Source organism: Alosa alosa, chromosome 4, assembly GCF_017589495.1.
Source record: "Alosa alosa isolate M-15738 ecotype Scorff River chromosome 4, AALO_Geno_1.1, whole genome shotgun sequence".
Lineage (NCBI taxonomy): Eukaryota > Metazoa > Chordata > Actinopteri > Clupeiformes > Clupeidae > Alosa > Alosa alosa.
This window is the reverse complement of record NC_063192.1, coordinates 33,407,907-33,426,421: the sequence shown is the minus strand read 5'-3', so window position 1 is coordinate 33,426,421 and position 18,515 is coordinate 33,407,907. Positions and strand designations below refer to the sequence as shown.

General features: G+C 39.9%; 1 protein-coding gene across 3 annotated transcripts in view; it reads left to right on the top strand.

The window, feature by feature from the left end:
• The first annotated feature begins 4,669 nt into the window (after nucleotides 1–4,669).
• Nucleotides 4,670–18,515, top strand: part of LOC125293943 (protein diaphanous homolog 3) — a 34,608-nt gene continuing 20,762 nt past the window's right edge. For 2 of the 3 annotated variants that reach the window (XM_048242202.1, XM_048242204.1), the window contains exons 1-8: nucleotides 4,674–4,844; nucleotides 5,548–5,661; nucleotides 7,292–7,366; nucleotides 8,054–8,227; nucleotides 11,110–11,267; nucleotides 14,752–14,925; nucleotides 15,141–15,621; nucleotides 17,930–18,095. In XM_048242202.1, coding sequence (XP_048098159.1) covers nucleotides 4,812–4,844; nucleotides 5,548–5,661; nucleotides 7,292–7,366; nucleotides 8,054–8,227; nucleotides 11,110–11,267; nucleotides 14,752–14,925; nucleotides 15,141–15,621; nucleotides 17,930–18,095 — 1,375 coding nt within the window. In that variant the 5' untranslated portion in view covers nucleotides 4,674–4,811. Of the gene's footprint in view, nucleotides 4,845–5,547; nucleotides 5,662–7,291; nucleotides 7,367–8,053; nucleotides 8,228–11,109; nucleotides 11,268–14,751; nucleotides 14,926–15,140; nucleotides 15,622–17,929; nucleotides 18,096–18,515 lie in introns of all 3 variants that reach the window. The other variant, XM_048242203.1, reaches the window with a different exon arrangement.

Genomic DNA, 18,515 nt, shown 5'->3' with positions numbered 1-18,515 from the left:
ATTTATAAACAAGCAGTATGTTTTAAAGTCAATTCTGTGACTTACTGGAAGCCAGTGCATTACTGGAGTAGTGTGGTCAGTTCTTTTAGTTTTTGTGAGAATCCTAGCTGCTGCATTTTGTATCACCTGAAGCTGTTCGATTTTAAGAAGGCCTGTGAACAGTTCATTGCAGTAATCAACCCTGCTGGAGATAAATGCATGAATGAGTTTTTATTCATGTTTCGACATCAGCCCTCTAAGTTTGGCAATATTTTTGAATTGGTAAAAAGCTGATTTAGTTATCGCTTTCATGTGGCTGTTGAAATTTAGTTCAATAAAATTTCAATACACCAAGATTTTTAATAATATCCTTTGCTTTCAACCCTTTTGTGTCAAGGAGAGTGGGAACCCTAAGTCTTTCCTCCTTTTTACCAAATATAATTACTTCAGTTTTTTCTTTGTTCAGCAGAAGAAAATTTTGAGACATCCAGGTGTTGATTTGTTCTATACACTGACACATAGATTCAAGGGGACCATAGTCGTTTGGCAACAGAGCTAAGTACATTTGTGTGTCATCTGCATAGCTATGATATGAAATCAAATTATTTTGGATGATTTGTCCAAGTGGGAGCATATAGAGATTGAATAATAGTGGCCCCAAGATTATCCCCTGGGGAACACCACAGGTCAAGGACGTTTGTGTTGAGGTACAGTTTCCGATGGCAACAAAGAAGATCCTTTTGTGTAGATATGATTTGAGCCAGTTGATAACTATGCCTGTGAATCCAACCCAGTGTTCTAGTCCAGTGACGGACTGGACGGTCTGGCATTTGGGCAGATGGGCCGCTTGGGCCGGCCAATCACGGGGCGGCATGATGTAATCATCTGCAAATCTGCAAAACCCATATTTGCTTGCCAAAGGGAGGGGTGAATTTGAGGTCAAATGATGGCTAAATAAATCAAACTACAATATGATTTTAAATGTTAACATTGAAAAGTATAGAAAAGCAATTCCACGCAAAACTGTCATGTCCATAATGCCAACTAAATACCATGGCATTGTGTTGCCGTTATGGATGTGACAGTTTTGCACGGAATTGCCATCTACATTTTTTAGCCACAACAGGTGTACAGTATATTAAAATCAATGTGTTTTAATACAGAGCAAATGCAATACAGGATTATGTACCATGTCCATGGCATGGAAGAAGATAAGACATGTCTTAAATGGTGTTATATCTATATGCTTTTAGAAAATATATAGTTTAGGGTGTTTAATCTGTTTTCCCTGGACAGTACAGGCCAAAATGTATCAGCTGTTTACTTGATAGAGATGTAGCGGTTACATCACAAAAACAGAATTTTGACCCACTGGCAGGAAAAACAGCGTTCTGATCAGAAGAAATTAGATAATTTTAGATAAAATTTACACGTGAGTCACAAAGTCTGACAAAATCCTCATCTGCGGACAGAGAAAAGCAATAACACTATGTAAAACGCATTTCCTACATTAGACTACTATGCTGTGATAACCCTGATAGGATGCTACCTACTTTAGGCTACTGTGCTGTGATAACCCTGATAGGATGCTACATTAGACTATATGCTGTGATAACCCTGATAGGATGCTACCTACATTAGACTATGTGCTGTGATAACCCTGATAGGATGCTACCTACATTAGACTACTGTGCTGTGATAACCCTGATCGGATGCTACCTACATTAGGCTACTCTCCTGTGATAACCCTGATATGATGCTACCTACATTAGACTACTTTGCTTTGATAAGCCTGATAGGATGCTACCTACATTAGACTATGTGCTGTGATAACCCTGATAGGATGCTACCTACATTAGACTACTGTGCTGTGATAACCCTGATGTGTTGGATGCTACCTACATTAGACTCCTCTTCTGTGATAACCCTGATATGATGCTACATGCTGTGATAACCCTGATAGGATGCTACCTACATTAGGCTACTATGCTGTGATAACCCTGATAGGATGCTACCTACATTAGGCTACTGTGCTGTGATAACCCTGATAGGATGCCACCTACATTAGGCTACTCTGCTGTGATAACCCTGATAGGATGCTACTTTGTCCCAGTCCATTTTGTTGTCAAATGCATGCATTTCTAATAATAGAAATGTCTTAATGGCTGTATGTATATTATTTAAAATGCTCCAACAGTACCTAATAGTTTCTATATGGATGTGTTTGCCACATTTTGCGACTGTTAGGTCTGTTATGACACAAAGTAATCTAACATTAGCCTTTTATAATTGTCAAGGTTTGTTGCTGGAAGTTAGCACACAGAGATGCTAATGGTCTAATCTGATTTAGTGATCTATGCTAGGCTGGAGCTAAAAGTGGTAACGCCAGACTCAGAGAACAGCTGGATGAACTGGAGAAAGGTACAAATCAATTGTTTAACTCAAGGGGAGGTGGAAAATGAGTGTAAATCCCCAAATGGTGGAATATCCCTTTTAGAGCTGCCTGCCATCTATTGCTCTGATTACATCAATATTTCACACCTCTCTTCTCTCTGGCACTGTACCACCATCCTTTAAAACTGCTATTGTCAGACCAATGCTGAAAAAACCTGGATTGGATTCTGACCACTTCAACAACTACAGGCCTTTTTCCAACTTGCCTTATCTCTCCAAAGTTCTTGAGAAGATAGTGGCAACTCAACTCCAGGATCACCGGAAGGACAAGGATCTCTTCAAGCCATTCCAGTCTGGATTTCGTCCTATGCACAGTTCTGATACAGCCATGATTAAGATTACTAATGACCTCTTTTGTGCAGCTGATGATGGACTTATTTCCATTCTGATTCTCCTTGATCTCAGTGCAGTTTTTGATACCATCTCCCACCATCTTCTCCTGGAGCGTTTAGCCAATATTGGAGTGTAGGGGCAGTGTTCACCAGTGGTTCACCTTCTATCTCTCTGAAAGGACACAGTATGTGCAAATCTGAGTATAGTGTTGTGACAAGAGGGGTGCCCCAGGAGTCTGTGTTGGGCCCTCTGTTGTTCATTATCTACCTCCTCCCATTTGGCACTATCCTCAGGCAACATGGTGTTCAATTTCACTGCTATGCTGACGGCACCTAGCTCTACTTATCTACAAAACCCACTGCCACTCTTCCGCCAGCTGTAATTACTGCCTGCCTCCATGACATAAACTTGTGGATGACACAAAACTACCTGAAACTAAATAGCAGTAAAACTGAACTGCTAGTGGTTGGCTCCAAATCAACTCGTGCTAAGATGGAACCTTTCACCCTTTCTGTAGATGGCAGCACCATCCCTTGCTCCAACCAGTTCAGAACCTTGGTGTCATACTGGACAATACTCATTTAGTGCTCACATAAACAGTATTGAAGTGCCTTTTTCCCATCTAAGGAACATTACACGGCTTCGCCCAGCGCTCACCCAGCAGAGTGCAGAAGTCCTTGTCAATGTGTATGTGACATCCTGCCTTGACTACTGTAATTCCATCTTGTCTGGAATCCCTAATAAGCTACTCCACCGGTTCTAACTCATTCAGAGTTCTGTAGCGAGGATTACAACATGCTCCAAAATCCACCGGCCATGTAATACCATTGCTTATGCAACGGCACTGGCTTCCAGTTGCCTACAGAATACAATTCAAAGTCCTGCTCGTGGCATACAAGGCCCTACACAATTACCCCCACCTACCTCACTGACCTCGTGGAAGTTTACACCCCTGCCAGCTCACTGAGATCCTCCTCACTCCCTAGTATGAACCTCAGAAATCTGGGAGAGAGGGCTTTCAGTTACATCGGCCCCAAGCTGTGGAATTCACTGCCAGACTACATCAGACACTGTGACTCAATTACTGACTTTAAAAACAGACTTAAAACATAGGCTTATCTCTCCAAGATGGCTTATGGACTGACTGACTGACTGACTGACTTTTATGTTTATGAGATGACTATAATTTTAACAACCGTTTTTGTTTGTGAAGTGACCTTGGGTGTCATGAAAGGCGCTTTACAGTAAATACAATTTATTACTATTATTATTATTATTATTATTATTAGTCACAACAATAGTCACCTATTTGGAGGCTAGCTGCATTTATTCCATCTGCACTCTTTTGCTGAATTTTCATGAGCACATGAAAGTTTCACGTGAGCACATGAAACTAAACTTTTTTTTTTTTTCTAAGATTTTTTTGCTCATGTCCCCTTAGGGGCTCCGTAGAATTTGGAAATTATCATGTCCATCTTCAACTTTGCCCTGACAGATGGTTCGTGTGGAAAAGAATGGAGGGTGAAAATTAGAAGAATGAAAATATCTCTCTCTCTCTCTCTCCCCCTCTCTCTCTCTCTCTAAAGGCAGCATGGTTGGATAATTAAGGAATATAATAGTGATAACAACTCAGCAGATACTATATTTGATTTCATGATCTCTGAATAAGGTCAATCACCCACACCATCTTTTTAGGGTGAAAATGTGTAGAATGTCTTGTTTGTCAGGAATGAACTAGCAAGCTAACTATCTTGTGTACAAGAATATTAAAATGTAATATCAGATATAGCCCACATTCCCTTCACAATTTTCCAGCATTCCCTTACATTAACATACTGCGCTGTCTGATTACTGTGAGAATGTGGGTGGTGGTTCGTGGTCGCTCGCATAGGTAGCCTACCTGTGCGTCGCATTCAGCGTCTGCATTCCATGAAAAGGACGTGTTAACTTCATGGAAGTTGCATGAATAGCAAAATATGAGTCACATGTTTTAATCTTGGGAATCGCCGAGGACATTGACTTTAACTACGAGGGCATACAAAAACATGGAGAAATCGATCGTTCAAGGCGTTCCACAGGTAGGCTTCAAAGCAAGTTGTATCTTGTCCAGTTTTAGTTGTAATGGTTTTTGTTTGAGCGCAAGTTGTAGCCAACTGTACCTTAGGGTTACATTTCAAAGATATCGACATAAACCTAAACTGTCCTGTCATTAGAGAGAGAAAAATGACATTAGAGAAAGAAAGAGTTATGGGACATATCTTTAACAAATTAGCATATAGACTCCAATGTGTAGCATACAGACACAGAACTGCAGAACAAGTCCTGGGAATCAATAGCTGGAAGATAGTCCGTTTTAATTCGCATACCATAGTGGATGGAAATGCACGAAGACACGCATTTCTTCAGCCAAATTTTGATCAATGCGCCTATGCGAATGAGCTGAATGGAATATTGTTATGTTATTGCTGGACAACTTCCTTTTTTAGTCAATTGATAGCCAGTCAGATTTACTGTTGACAAAATAGGAACTAAATCTACTGTTGACAAAAGAAAAACGAATTATTCATCTTTCTGGGAAACCAGGTATAGTTTCCTGTTTTGAAGAATGACTTGTTCCTACAAGAACTGACATGGATATGACTGAGATTAGATAAGATAAGATGACATGGATAAGTCTTTCAAACTTGTAAAACCAGCTTGAGAATATTAATTGAAATAATAGTATTTCATGTCCATCCAATTTCATAAAAATGTTATGCTATTCTTTAAATTGTACTCTAGCTTAGTAATGAGATGCAGCTGAGCATCATGAATAAAGTGAAGAGTGGAGAACTGAGCATTGATGACGCAATCGATCAGGCCAGAAAAAACAACCTGGAGTTGTTTCAACAGAAGGTATCCCACCGACACACCAACACTCCAACTCCACTCCAACACGACACACCAACACTCTTGCTGTCTCTCTGTTTGTGTCTGTTCCTATACCAGTGATCTAATCTGCATTGCAGCATGATTCAGAATCATTGAAGTCACTTTGAGAATGTGATCTCAGACATTTGCTTTGAAGTGAAGGAAGGATTTCTTTATTAACCTACTACATTAATACGATATACCTGAAACATAGAAAATAGAGAAGTAGTTGAAGTCATGAAATACTAATGTAGTCATGGACAGAATGAAGTCATGGACAGAAGTCATGAAATACTAATGTGTTAGTCTATACCGTACAACAATATAAAAAACACAGTAAACATTCTGTGTACACTGATTTGGTTAATTAAACACTTCATTTGTCCATTTAGTTGTTTTCCCAGTGCTTGAGTTACCTGATATGCAACATACTTCACTGTCCTGTCTCCTCATTATTATAAGTGCCTCATGCATCTCTTTCATGTGTTTCTTTCAAGTGTCAACATCACTTGAGTACTACAACTACTTTATCCAAGTACATTTAAAGCTATTTTTGAATATCCACATAGGTATCCTTACAGCTGCCTCCCAATATCATCATCACATGTTGTAAAGTAGTTCATAACTATTGGAGGAAGTCCCTCGGTGCACCCTCGGTCACACTCGGTTGTTCAGACACTTGAATAAGGAAGTACTGTATAAGCTTGATTTTCCAGATTGACTGGACTAGGTATGCATGCCACTTCACCTTCCGGTTGGAGTAATGGGCTAATTCTGGCAAAAGCTTGTTGATATTTGAGCCCAAGAGCCATCACAAGTACACCCCTATTCTCTGTGCTCCTGAAGCATTGGGGGATGGTTGGAATAGTTTCTGAATAAGTCAAAGCCACTTTGTTTGTTTCCCATTTATAGAACCAGGTCTGTGCTGGACCTGCCATGAATTGGACAAAAAGCGTATTGGACTTATTCTGGACGGAACCTTTAAGAATGGAAGCCAAAATACTGACTATGAGAATATAACACTCATGAGACAATATCATAGCTCTGCAGAGCAATATAGATTAATGAATCACATACAGTATGGCTTGCACTCAGTGTTCTACACACAACTAACGATTAACACCAAAATGTACACATTTACGAATTTCATATCATTTCATTCTTAAAGAACTTCACACTGAGTCTTACAGTTCAGCAAGCTACACAAATAGTTTGAATATGATTAAATCTAATCAGATTGCAAGTCGAAGTTTGTGTCAAAGACACATCTAACAGTCGTGGAGCCTGCATCCTGTAATCTCACCACTCACGAAAGAGAAGAAAACAATCCTTTTGCATTCCATATTTTTGGACCAGAAATAATCCACAAATAAAGTTTATTCCAGCAATTAAGGTCATGATAGTTTGCTATTAGATGACCCTAACCCATGTTCATCTGTATATTTTTGTTTGACTCACTTAATTTAGACTCATGATTCTGCTTAGCGCTTAGTTTCCCTTTTATAAAATTGTATGTTAATTCTTCTATTTGTGTATTCTATCAGATATTTGTTTTTAAACAGAAATTCCATTCAAACCATTACATTTTTTCCTTTTGATTTGGTATCTTCTCCAGGAAAAACAAGCCACACAGTATAACTTCAGTGTCCACAAATTCAACCGGTATCGCTGGCAGAAACGTGTACTTCAAGTGAGTAATCTATGACAAGCTGTATATTGCAAACAAGAAACAGTTGTAGGCCTAATGGTTGCAGGCTACTGACCATGTGTCCTTTGTTCACTTCAATTTCTATTGATCACTTTCCCTTACATTCTACTTAGTTGTATCACATTCTATACGGGGTGTGTGCAATATTGACGAAATAATCTCGCTTTTTTTCTGGGGATTTTGTTTAACGATAATTAGGCAATATTTTGTACCCTTACAAGTCTCATAGTCATAGGATTTACATGTTTAGGAAAAACAATCTCTTAAAACAATTGACTTAAAATTAAAACATTGATGTAAAATAAATAGGAAAACATTTCACCACTATAGTGCAAGTAGAGTAGCCTAAAGTAAATTCCTTCTGAATTTCCTTCTGAATTTCAGAGGGTAGCCTATATGTGAGTAGTAGTTCTCCTAACCATATTCCTTGTATTTAATGTAAAGTTTTGCTTTTTTATGGGTGATGGCTCTTATGGCATGTGAGATGTCAGGCAAATTTGTGTCCGTTGGACATCCGGATGTCTTGAAAAAATGTAACTTGAACAACAGGCAGATAGAAAGATCCAATTTGATAATCCGACCAGAAGATAGCGATAGTTTATTTAATTTGATATCCATGGTTAAGCCAAAAAAGACAAAGTAAGCATTATTTGCTCTTTTGTTTTTCAGGTTGATTTTAATACAAAGATGGTTTGCAGCATAGAGAAAGGTATCATAAAACGACAGCTGCCATTTGCCTGTGTGAAAAACTGCCATGATGGAACAGGCACCAAGTTTTCCATTTCGTTCAAGGGTCGCCATGACTACGAACTAGAAGCCACATCTATGCAGGAAAAGCAAAAGGTTAGTCATCACATGCATGAATAAAGCTGACTAGAGGCAAACACAATTTCGCACATAGAGTGTAGCTACACACCAAGTCCGTTACGATTTTTACAAATATTTTACTTTCTATTTTGTGCATATTTCATGCAGGCTGAGGCTCCCGCCATGACAGTAACGTATTGACTTCTAAGTGAATGATGAAGTTCCAAATGAAACCAAGATCCACGCACAGCCTGGTTAGGTGCAGGTAGATTGCAGGAACATACCTAAATAGCAAAAACCTCCTCAGGTTCGCTCGCCTGAGGTGTGAAATTCTCCCGAGACAGACAAATTTAATGTAAGGTATGCCTGCCATTGGTAAGCGATGCCAACAGGGAAAGCTCATAAACTTGAGCTGGTCCAAAAGTCCAGGATGTGGTCTGGGTAGAACTGCCCTGGTTAGTAACAGTCCTGGTCAGGTTCCTCGTCAGTCTGACGTCGAACATATTTGGACAGTCTAAAGCCTATGGTACGCTCCCGCGTCTGCGTCACGCGCATGCGGCACTGGTGAGCGCGTGACGAGAATTGCGTCATTTTTACAGCATGCATCGAGTCTTTGAGTCGACCGAAATTTAAGATCGCGCATCAAAGTGACGCGTAGACTGCGCATGTGTGAAACGGAACTGCTGTAAACACTCCCCTCCAGTAGGTGGACCACATAGAAGAACAACACTTAAACCTAGAAACAAACCTAGACAGAAAAAGACTTGTTTGGTTACCATAACGACGATGGAGCAGAGAGCGCCTGTCCTCAGCTTGCCTGGCTTTGAGTTACGTGAGACACCACGACATGGAGTCAACTTCGACCGATTAAAGCCACAATCCACAGATACATTCTTTAACATTATATTTAACGGTCACTTTACCATCTATGGTGTAGAACCCAAAGTATTTCAAGACACCACATTTTAGATGAGTTGGGGACGTAATTATCTGTCTGCTGGCCGTTCTGTGCGTCACCTTTGATTGTCGAAACAGGGTGGCTGCATGGGCTCATTGTGGCTACTGGCTATTATATTGGCTTGATTTGGTCATGAGCCCTGGATCATATAGTACTGAATGAGATGGCTAACAATAAAATAAAACTAATCATAGACAGTAGAAATGCGCTACACAGCACTAAAAACCAAATAGTTTATTTATAGTTCGACTACGGATATTTCACGTCATGTTCGAATAAAAAGTGACAGCCCTACTCCCTGCATAGAGAGCTGACATGACTTCGGATTAAATGCATCTTTTAAAAATGAGCGTAGCCTAGCACCTATTACTGAACAATGCTGAAATCAAATTGCGAAACCCTGAGCCGTATAAAGGTATCTATCTACAACGCTCAGGCGAAACCCAGTAACACTTGCTGATCGAGATGCATTCTCGCCTGTTCCGTATATAATGCGTTATCAATAGTGATTATAATAATAAAGGGAATGTAGCCTACCTCTCCCAGGTGCAATCATTATTACCTAGCCTAGCTACTCCTGCAGGCGCTAACCTTAACGATTTAACGCGCATTCAGGACAGCAGAAGTTGGAGTATGCTTCACGTCCACGGCAAAAATGACGCACGTCTTGGACACGCGCAGATGTGACGCACGACCATACCAGAGCCTTAACACTGAGTCCTAAGTGCAGGTGTGGAGCCCTTGGAGTGATTTCAAGGCTGCCTCCAGAGATGAGCACTGTGATGGTGTGCTGTTACTATGGTTGAGTATGCACTCTGATGGCCATACCCATTAGCCTTGGTCTGTGGCGCTCCAGTCACAGTGCAGGTATGGTACCCTGTAGGCCTGGGTTTCAGCCCATGAGGACTGTCACAGTGCAGGTATGGTACCCTGTAGGCCTGGGTTTCAGCCCAGGAGGGGTGACTGCACTCTCCATTCACTACATCTGTGGTGAGGAAGTATGATGGCTTGCTGTGATGCCATCAGAGACTTGCCCAGAGTATGAGCTGTATTAAGGACCCCCCCATAGTCTGACCCCTGACCCCTGTGTGATGGGGGGCGCCCTAGCATTGCAAAAGCACAGTGGAGGCATTCGTGTGTGAATGCACTTTCAACAAATGCATTATCATTAATTAAAAATCAAGCTTTTTATGTACTGCATGCTGTATGTTTGTGTAAATGTAAATTCCCCTAAAAGGTTTGCATTTCCCAATAAACCTTAGAACTCTTGCCTACACATTGCGTCTAAGTCTGACTCAAAGTCACATTGCACCTTTAAGACTGAATACCTTTTATTATTTATGAAAAATTATGAGAAAACCCCTCCCTGCAACACTCAGCCTTCTGAAGCATGGAAATTGGTTAAAAAACAAGCGATAGTAAGCCCCGCTATACACTATAAAGGACAAAGTTATGTTGTTATGTTTTAAAAGTGTTACAATTACTGCCCATTTCTGAAATCTCTCTAAATTGAAGTTAAGACCCTCATAAGACACAATCTGATTATTAGCAAAAGAGACATTATATCTGCAAAAAAATAATCAATTCTCTCGTCACTATAAAATGAGAAAAATGCTATGCATTTTGAAAAGAAAGTTTGTGTGTTCAATCTAATTGTGACATCAGCAGATAGCCCAGGATGTCCTCTAGAGAGTGTAGTAGGACTCACATAGATGATATAAATGCCCAGGATGTCCTCTTGAAAGTGTAGTAGGACTCACATAGATGATATAAATGGTGTTACTGGTGTTGACTTATAGGACTTATGTCCCTCACAGAGGACACAAATGAATTGCTGGGTCTTAAAGGACACTCCGTATGTATTTTCAAAATAAATGATGAAACCACCAACACTGTTGATATTATCAGCCTGTGTCAAGCTGATATGGTGTGCTTATGTGTTTTTGCCTATTCTTTGTAGATGCTGCAGTTAGTGAGTCAAATAATCCACAGCAACATCTACAGCCAGTCAGCGGACCGTCTAGAAGATGTGTACCAAATGCCCCCAGACCCAAAGAGCCTCCGCCAAGGCCAACTCCTCCTACAGAAGGGTGGCATGGCCTCTTTTAAATGGAAGAGGTTTGTGTGTGTGTTTGTGTTTGTGTTTGTGTTTGTGTGTGTGTGTGTGTGTGTGTGTGTGTGTGTGTGTGTGTGTGTGTGTGTGTGTGTGTGTGTATGTGTGTGTGTGTATTTATGAATATGCATCTAGCCACTCCATCTGTTCGTTCATATCAAGCACACTTTTTCTCACTGACACTATCCAATCTGTCTGCTGCCCTATGGCTTGGGCTTATTCTAGCCCAGTGGCTCTCAAAGTGTAGGACGGGTCCCTCTACTGGGGAATAGAGACATGACAGGTGGGGCGCGAGGAACAGGAGGAAATAATAAAATAAAAATGGTGTCTCTTTAATAACGACTTTCTTTTTTGACATGGAAGATCATAGATTCAAAGCAAAACAAAACAGCCACACACAAACATAAGAGTCATAAACAGACCAACATATTAATTCAAATAACATCCAATTCAGCAGACCGAGACGGGAAATGTAAACTGGAACCAAAATGCAAAAAAAAATATTTAAACGTTACCATTTTGCCGGTTTGATGGGGTCAAGTGGGGCTTGACAATTCCCCACCTCCAAAATGGGGAATGACAGAAACAGTTTGAGAACCACTGTCTTAGCCCATGAGAACCACTGTCCTAGCCCATTGATGTATTTTTATGATTTGAAGGTACATGCTAAGACTGACAATAGCACTGTGGTGTCTCCTGGACTGGTAGGACGTGGGTTGTAATTAGATCACCATCCTAAATGTTTGAGTTGCCTGGATTTTTAAGGCCTGGGCTACACCAGGCCCACAAGTGCCACTATCACGTCTGGTGTAGCCAGTTCCATTGATTCCAGTGGAAGCTAATTGTTGCACCATATAGATTAAGTGTTAGTGTTCCACTCTACTCTCTGGGACAGTGAAGGAGAAGAGTCAAACAGTGAACGCAATGCTTGTGGTCGTACAGCTGAAGCTGAAGCTGAGTAAGGGTGAAGAATATACTATCACTGACTATGTGTCTGTGCACACCATATACTGGTCTTATTCAGAAGAATGACTATCACTGACTATGTGTCCGTGCACACCATATTCTGGTTTAATTCAGAATAATGACCATATTAGGCGTTTGGAATATTGGGCCATCTATTATTTGGAATATTGGGCCATCTAAACATGTTAATTGGAAAATGCCCCTTTGAGAATATTATATTACATCTGCGCACGTTCATGTAAGGAATTTTGGTAGCTTGGTTTGTTGCTTTGACGCTTGGCAAATATATCGAAAAGCGTTTTCACTTCCAGTGTGAAGATAAGCTCAACTTATGTACGCCAAATGGAAAGCTTGAATGTCATGATGGAATTCATCGATGGGTGAAAGCATTGCAATGCTCTAAAGGAGCTTGCACACTGCTCCAAGAAATACCAACAAACTCCAACATTCTAATGTTGGCAACTGTTGCTGGTAGTCTTTAGAATGTTCATAAACATTCATAAACTTTTCTTAAAATAGTTATATATATATATACTTATTCTTGCACTGTTGCACTGTTGGACTTACTCATTTGCACTATCACCATGACCACTATCACCATTGCACTATCACCGTGACACTCATTCACACAGAGCACCTTAGAGCACCTTACCATACCTTACTATGCACAGAGAGTCACAGGCTCAGTCCCTGCCTCAGTCATTGCAAGCGCCTCCTGATTGATTAATCACCACTATGTGGATACTGTTTTTAGAATTTATTTAGATTAAGTGTCCTTATTGCTTAGTTGTGTTTTTATATTATATACTTTTAATTACTTTTTCTGCTGTTAGTGAATGTGTGTGTGTTGTCTGTATGCTACTGAGACCTTGAATTTCCCCTGGGGATTAATAAAGTATCTATCTATCTATCTATCTATCTATCTATCTATCTAAAACCAACTGTCATGTCAAACTCCTAACGACTCCATCCAGCAAACGTCAACAAACACAGACGGCCGGCCCACACTGACCCAACTGTTGGTTTTTGTTGCCGTTTGTTGGAGAAGTGTGCAAGCTCCTTAAGAGCACTTCTAACAGATAAAGAATCGGTGGAAACCCGTCCATACGGCCTATTACAAGAGATCTCGCATAAATCACTTATTTTGCGGTCATGAATTCAATTCAGGTGCAGAGACCGTCATGATGAAGATGCCACTTTTTCCCAGAATATGTTGATTCACATGTAAAGGGGAACATTCCCATTTCTGTTGCACATGGACATATCGTATTCTGAATATTGTGACAACCAGAATATGGACCTTAATCAAAATGTATGTGCGCATGGAAACTTAGTGACTGAAATCCAGTTCTTATAGGTTGTAACAGATCATTCAGTGAAAGGTCTTTACAGTTTTTCTCAGTCGCTTTGGTGCTTTTCTCACATCACTACTAAAATTTGCACAGCAGTTAGTGCATTTTTCAAAACAATTAGTGCAAACTGCAAAACCTAGTAGATAACCTGCAAAAGCACGTCACTTGCTCAAAATGGATAGTCCATTCCTCAAAAGCAAGTATTTATGTCAATGAAACTGCCAGTGTCATCAAAATGAGAAGTCTTGACACCATCGTTTATGAACAAGAGTGTCAAATGGCTTTGTCATGTTTTCATTACGACAGTTTATGCTCTCAGTGTTTTCCCATGCAAAAAAAGGTCAGAACTCGGTGACACTACCTGAAAATGCTCAAGACAGCACTATACAGTAGGCTACTTGTACAGCCATTTGAAAACTACAGTAAAGTTACAAATTGCTGCAGTTAGGGGAGTGAGTGAGTACAAGACACTGAATACTGTATGTATGTTTCACAGTTTTACTGAATGCTCTTTGCAATTCTACAGCATTGTGACAGAATTTGATAACTCACCAATTTTGTATGTAATGACTCAAGCAATGAAATGAAGACTACCGGTATTAGTGTTATTGGGAACGACTATTCAGCATCCATAAGTATAGTTCATTTTGACTGACATGACAAAGCAACTGATACATGTTCAAAAGCATTTGCAATTTGTTCAGAGGAAGGAGAAATTGCTACTATGATGTGCACAAATGACTAAATGTTGTGGAGGTTGAACTAATAGTTATGAGAATTTTCATTCTGATCTGAGAAAAGCACCAAAGCGACTGAGAAAAACTGTAATAAAAAAAATAATTATTTTGTTGCATATTTACAAGCATACTGCAATTGTTGTTGATATTCTACTGCACCCTAGTGGCCATATCCCACATAGCAGTCCTTCAATGCCATGACTGTATATTTATTATACAGTGTATAGTTACTGTATTTCCTCACCTCACCACAGTGAATGAGAAAATGTGTCTGTTGTCATTCTGTACACATGCCACTGATCTCAGACAAAAACTTAAGTTGGTGTGCTCTTGTAAGGTATTCATTTACTAGAACATGTATACTATGTATGTGAATATGGTTGTGACGTGAATATTCCTAGTCTAGGAATAACAGAGTTGTGTCTTTTCCAAAGGTATGAGGCTCACCTTCATGCTGGTCAGCTGACTCTCTTGTCAACAAATGACGGTGATGCGGTCTCCAGCTCCACTCTGCCCATCGTCATCCATTTCTCGGATGGAAAGGCTAGAGTAGAGACGTCACACTCCTTCGACACGTTTACACTTCACACACATTGTAGTGCATACCAGTAAGTACACATACAGTATTCACATGAAAACACAACAGACAACTATTCACACCTCTGTACACCCATGACATCATTTTTAAAAATATAATATATGTTAGCGTGCTTTAGCCATATCTCTTGCCTAGATGTATTACATGGTCATCTATATTATGTATTAGTTATTGTTAATTGTTCAGCCTGGAGATGGAGTCTCTTAACACCCGTTTCCCCACCAGGTTCAGGGTACCTATGACAGATGTAATGAAGACTGCTGACATACAAACAGAGAGGGACTCATGGGTTCAGGCTATTGGAAAACTGTGTATGAACTGGAAATGCTGCTCCCAGTCTGAGCCAATGTATGCAGACCTTAAAAAGCTGAGGGCATCCAGGACAGTCACAGGCCTCCTGCAGCATTCTGAAGATGGGGCTTTCTCTGGCACTCTGCTACCGTCAACAGAGGAAGTATCTGATGGTGAGGAGTCCACAGCCCTTAGCAGTGTCAGGGCTTTTCCACTTCCACCAACACCAGCACTGGCAAAGCCCTGCAGCCCAGTGTGCTTGCCCACCATGCCTTCAGCATCACCCTTGTACTCAGACCTGCACCCTGTGGCACCATCTCCTCCGGTGCCAGCCCCACCTCCACTACCCAGAAAGAAGCCCCTGCCAGAGGATCGCACCAAAGCCTTCCACTGGGATTTGCTGCCCCAGGACAAGGTAAGTCGTTATTTATCGTTGAGTCTTACAGAAATGTAGAATGCTGAACTTGGTTCACGGTTCATGGAAGGACTCAGGGACTGTTCTGGGGACAGAGAGTATTCTGATGTTTATGCAAAACTATTGCACTACTAATACAATGGGAAATCCGTTTCAACATTAAATAACAGTACTTTGTCAGTACAACACATGGGAGCTCATGCATATGACATGGCATATGCAAATATAACTTTTCTAATGAATCTTGAGAGCTCTGATAAATAGGAGCTGCTTGTCTTACACCCACATGATATGTTCCTTTTGGCAAGTCTACCAGTAGGTGCCAGAAAAGATACTTGAAATACACAGCAAGCACTTGGAATAATGTCCTTCTTTTACCTTTTAATATGGAGGCCTTCATAGGTAGCTATTTTTTGTCATCGTCAAATTCATTTTGCTGGGCATTTGAAGGACAGATGAAGCTAACTATCTGTCTGAAAGTCTTTGAAGACTTTTTTTACTCTTCAGTTGGGAAGCCAGTGAACATGTAAGATCAGCATATACAGCATGGCAAAATACATTAGTTTGCCAGCTGGCTAACTTTCATCAACTTGCCTTTGTTTTTAGTTTTTAGTAAAGTGCTACTTTCAGACAATAATTGCATAATGCTTCTTTAATAAACATGCCTGGCTGTTCATTGGTCTCTAGGTCCAGGTGCTTAGCATGTGTCAAGGTAATAGCTAACCTAGTTTTGTCCACTTTTCAACAACTCTTCCCTCAAAAGTATGTCATTGATGTGATTGTCATTGATTCAATGCGAGATTATAATTACATTTCTGCCAGATTTTAATGATTGTAGTTGTAGGACAATGAATTTGGATGTGTAGAAAATCATGACCATTTAAGGATCAGTAGGTTTGAAGAGACTATGGGCTCTATTTTGACGATCAGAAGCGGATGGTCAGAGGCGTAAAATGTATAGACATTAAAAGTGTGGTCAGTCCACATGATTATGTGATCAAACATCGGACGCTTAGAGCAAAAAGGTAACATCCTTTAAACCAATGAGAATGACATCTGTCATTCCCTTTAACAGCAAACAGCGCAACTTCAAACAGCGCATCAGTATTTTGATAGTCAGCAGCGCATTCGAAGGAATCTGCTTGCACGCGAGACCGTATGGAACAGTTATTCCACTAAACCATGCTTTACTAAAACCTAGCAGAGTATAGCCTACACGCATCTGCACTCGTCTATTATTTGAACTCATAGGCAAAGTGAAACAAACTTCACCATGGTCTCATAGTCAACGACAAAACAGTTCTACACAGTTAATTACTTTCACTAGTATTGACTGACAAGGTTACCATCGAAAACAGCCTGAAAAAGCAACAATTACCCCAATAATGTTTGAATGACTGAATACAAATCCTAAGGATATTTATCCTGCAGAGGAGTTGCTGCTTACATCTCGTGACAGTGCGTCTTCAGCTGTGTTTCATATGCCCCTTCGATATAGACCAGCAGGCTTTTCTTGGTCAGTGGCGTAATGATTTTTAAAGGGTGTAAGATAGTGACTTTTGGATCATGCACCAAACCACACCTTATGTTGCTAATTACCACACCCCTGGGCGCAAGGTTTAACAGTAAAAAAAGGTTTAACAGTAACAAAAGTAAAAAAAAATCCACCACTGACTGTGTATAAGAATAAGCTTTGCGTTGCTCTTTGCGCCACCTTCCGCCAGGTGCCAGATAGGGGCCTATGTATAGCATTATTTCATAATGCACGTGTCAATAATGTAAAGTATCCCTTATAATATGTCTGTAGTAGTTCTATAGTAGTATATAATACTATTAAATAATATTTTGTATTAACTCCATAATATAATTTCCCTCTATAGTGTTCCCATGATACAGTCTTTTATAGGACTTCTGTAGTATGTCCCAAAATACTATAAGATTCCTATCTGGATTATTCCTATAAGATTACTATATTTTGTTCCAACATTCTATGACACATATACTGTATTTTCCATTAGCGGCGCATACTATCTAATTCAGACCTTGGGGTTAAATGAAACTACACCCATTTAACTGATATATCCTTTATACAATTACAAACACATAATTGTACAAAATGAATCAATATGGGGAAACTCATAGGGACATATTTCAGTGAAATTGTCCTGTAATGTGCATGTGACGAATAAGACCATAACCCTTGAGTCCTTTCAAATGCAATAGTGCAGTAAAAGATAACACTTGTACCTTTTCAGTCGTCTTGAGAAAAGATGCATTCCATTGTTTTTTTTTTCTACCCTTAATGTAGATTGACAAATCCTTCTGGACACATGGCGTCAGTGGAAAGGCTAAGATTGACACCTTTCTGTTGTTTGAGCAGTTCAAAGTCAAAGTCTCAGAAAACGTTGCTGACAGTGTGGATTCGAGCCATCACATAGAAATCATGTTGAACCAGAAGATTGCACACAACTTCAGTGAGTATCTCATCATCTCATGAAAGATTTATTTAATAAGTATATGCTGTTTCCTCTCAAATCTTACATTGATATCTGAAAATAGACATTTTAAGTCAAATGCAGTTTTCGGAAGGTCTCAAGTCAAATCTCTTTTTTCCAGATGGTTGGTATAGATGATATACAATAAATGATTGAAACAAGTCATATCAGATTCATCTTTATAGTCATATAACATGAATACTCCTGTTTTCCATCTGTTGTCCTAGGCTAGATTTTATTCTTATGCATTTATTTGGGATTATTTCCCTTTATATTCAGTCTTAACCATTATGCGTGCCCAGATTTGTCTCTATTAGTGCCACTGGCTTCTGAGACATGTTCTAATTGCCACGCAATAATAATAAGACTACCAACAGACTTTTGTGCTACTGGTGAATT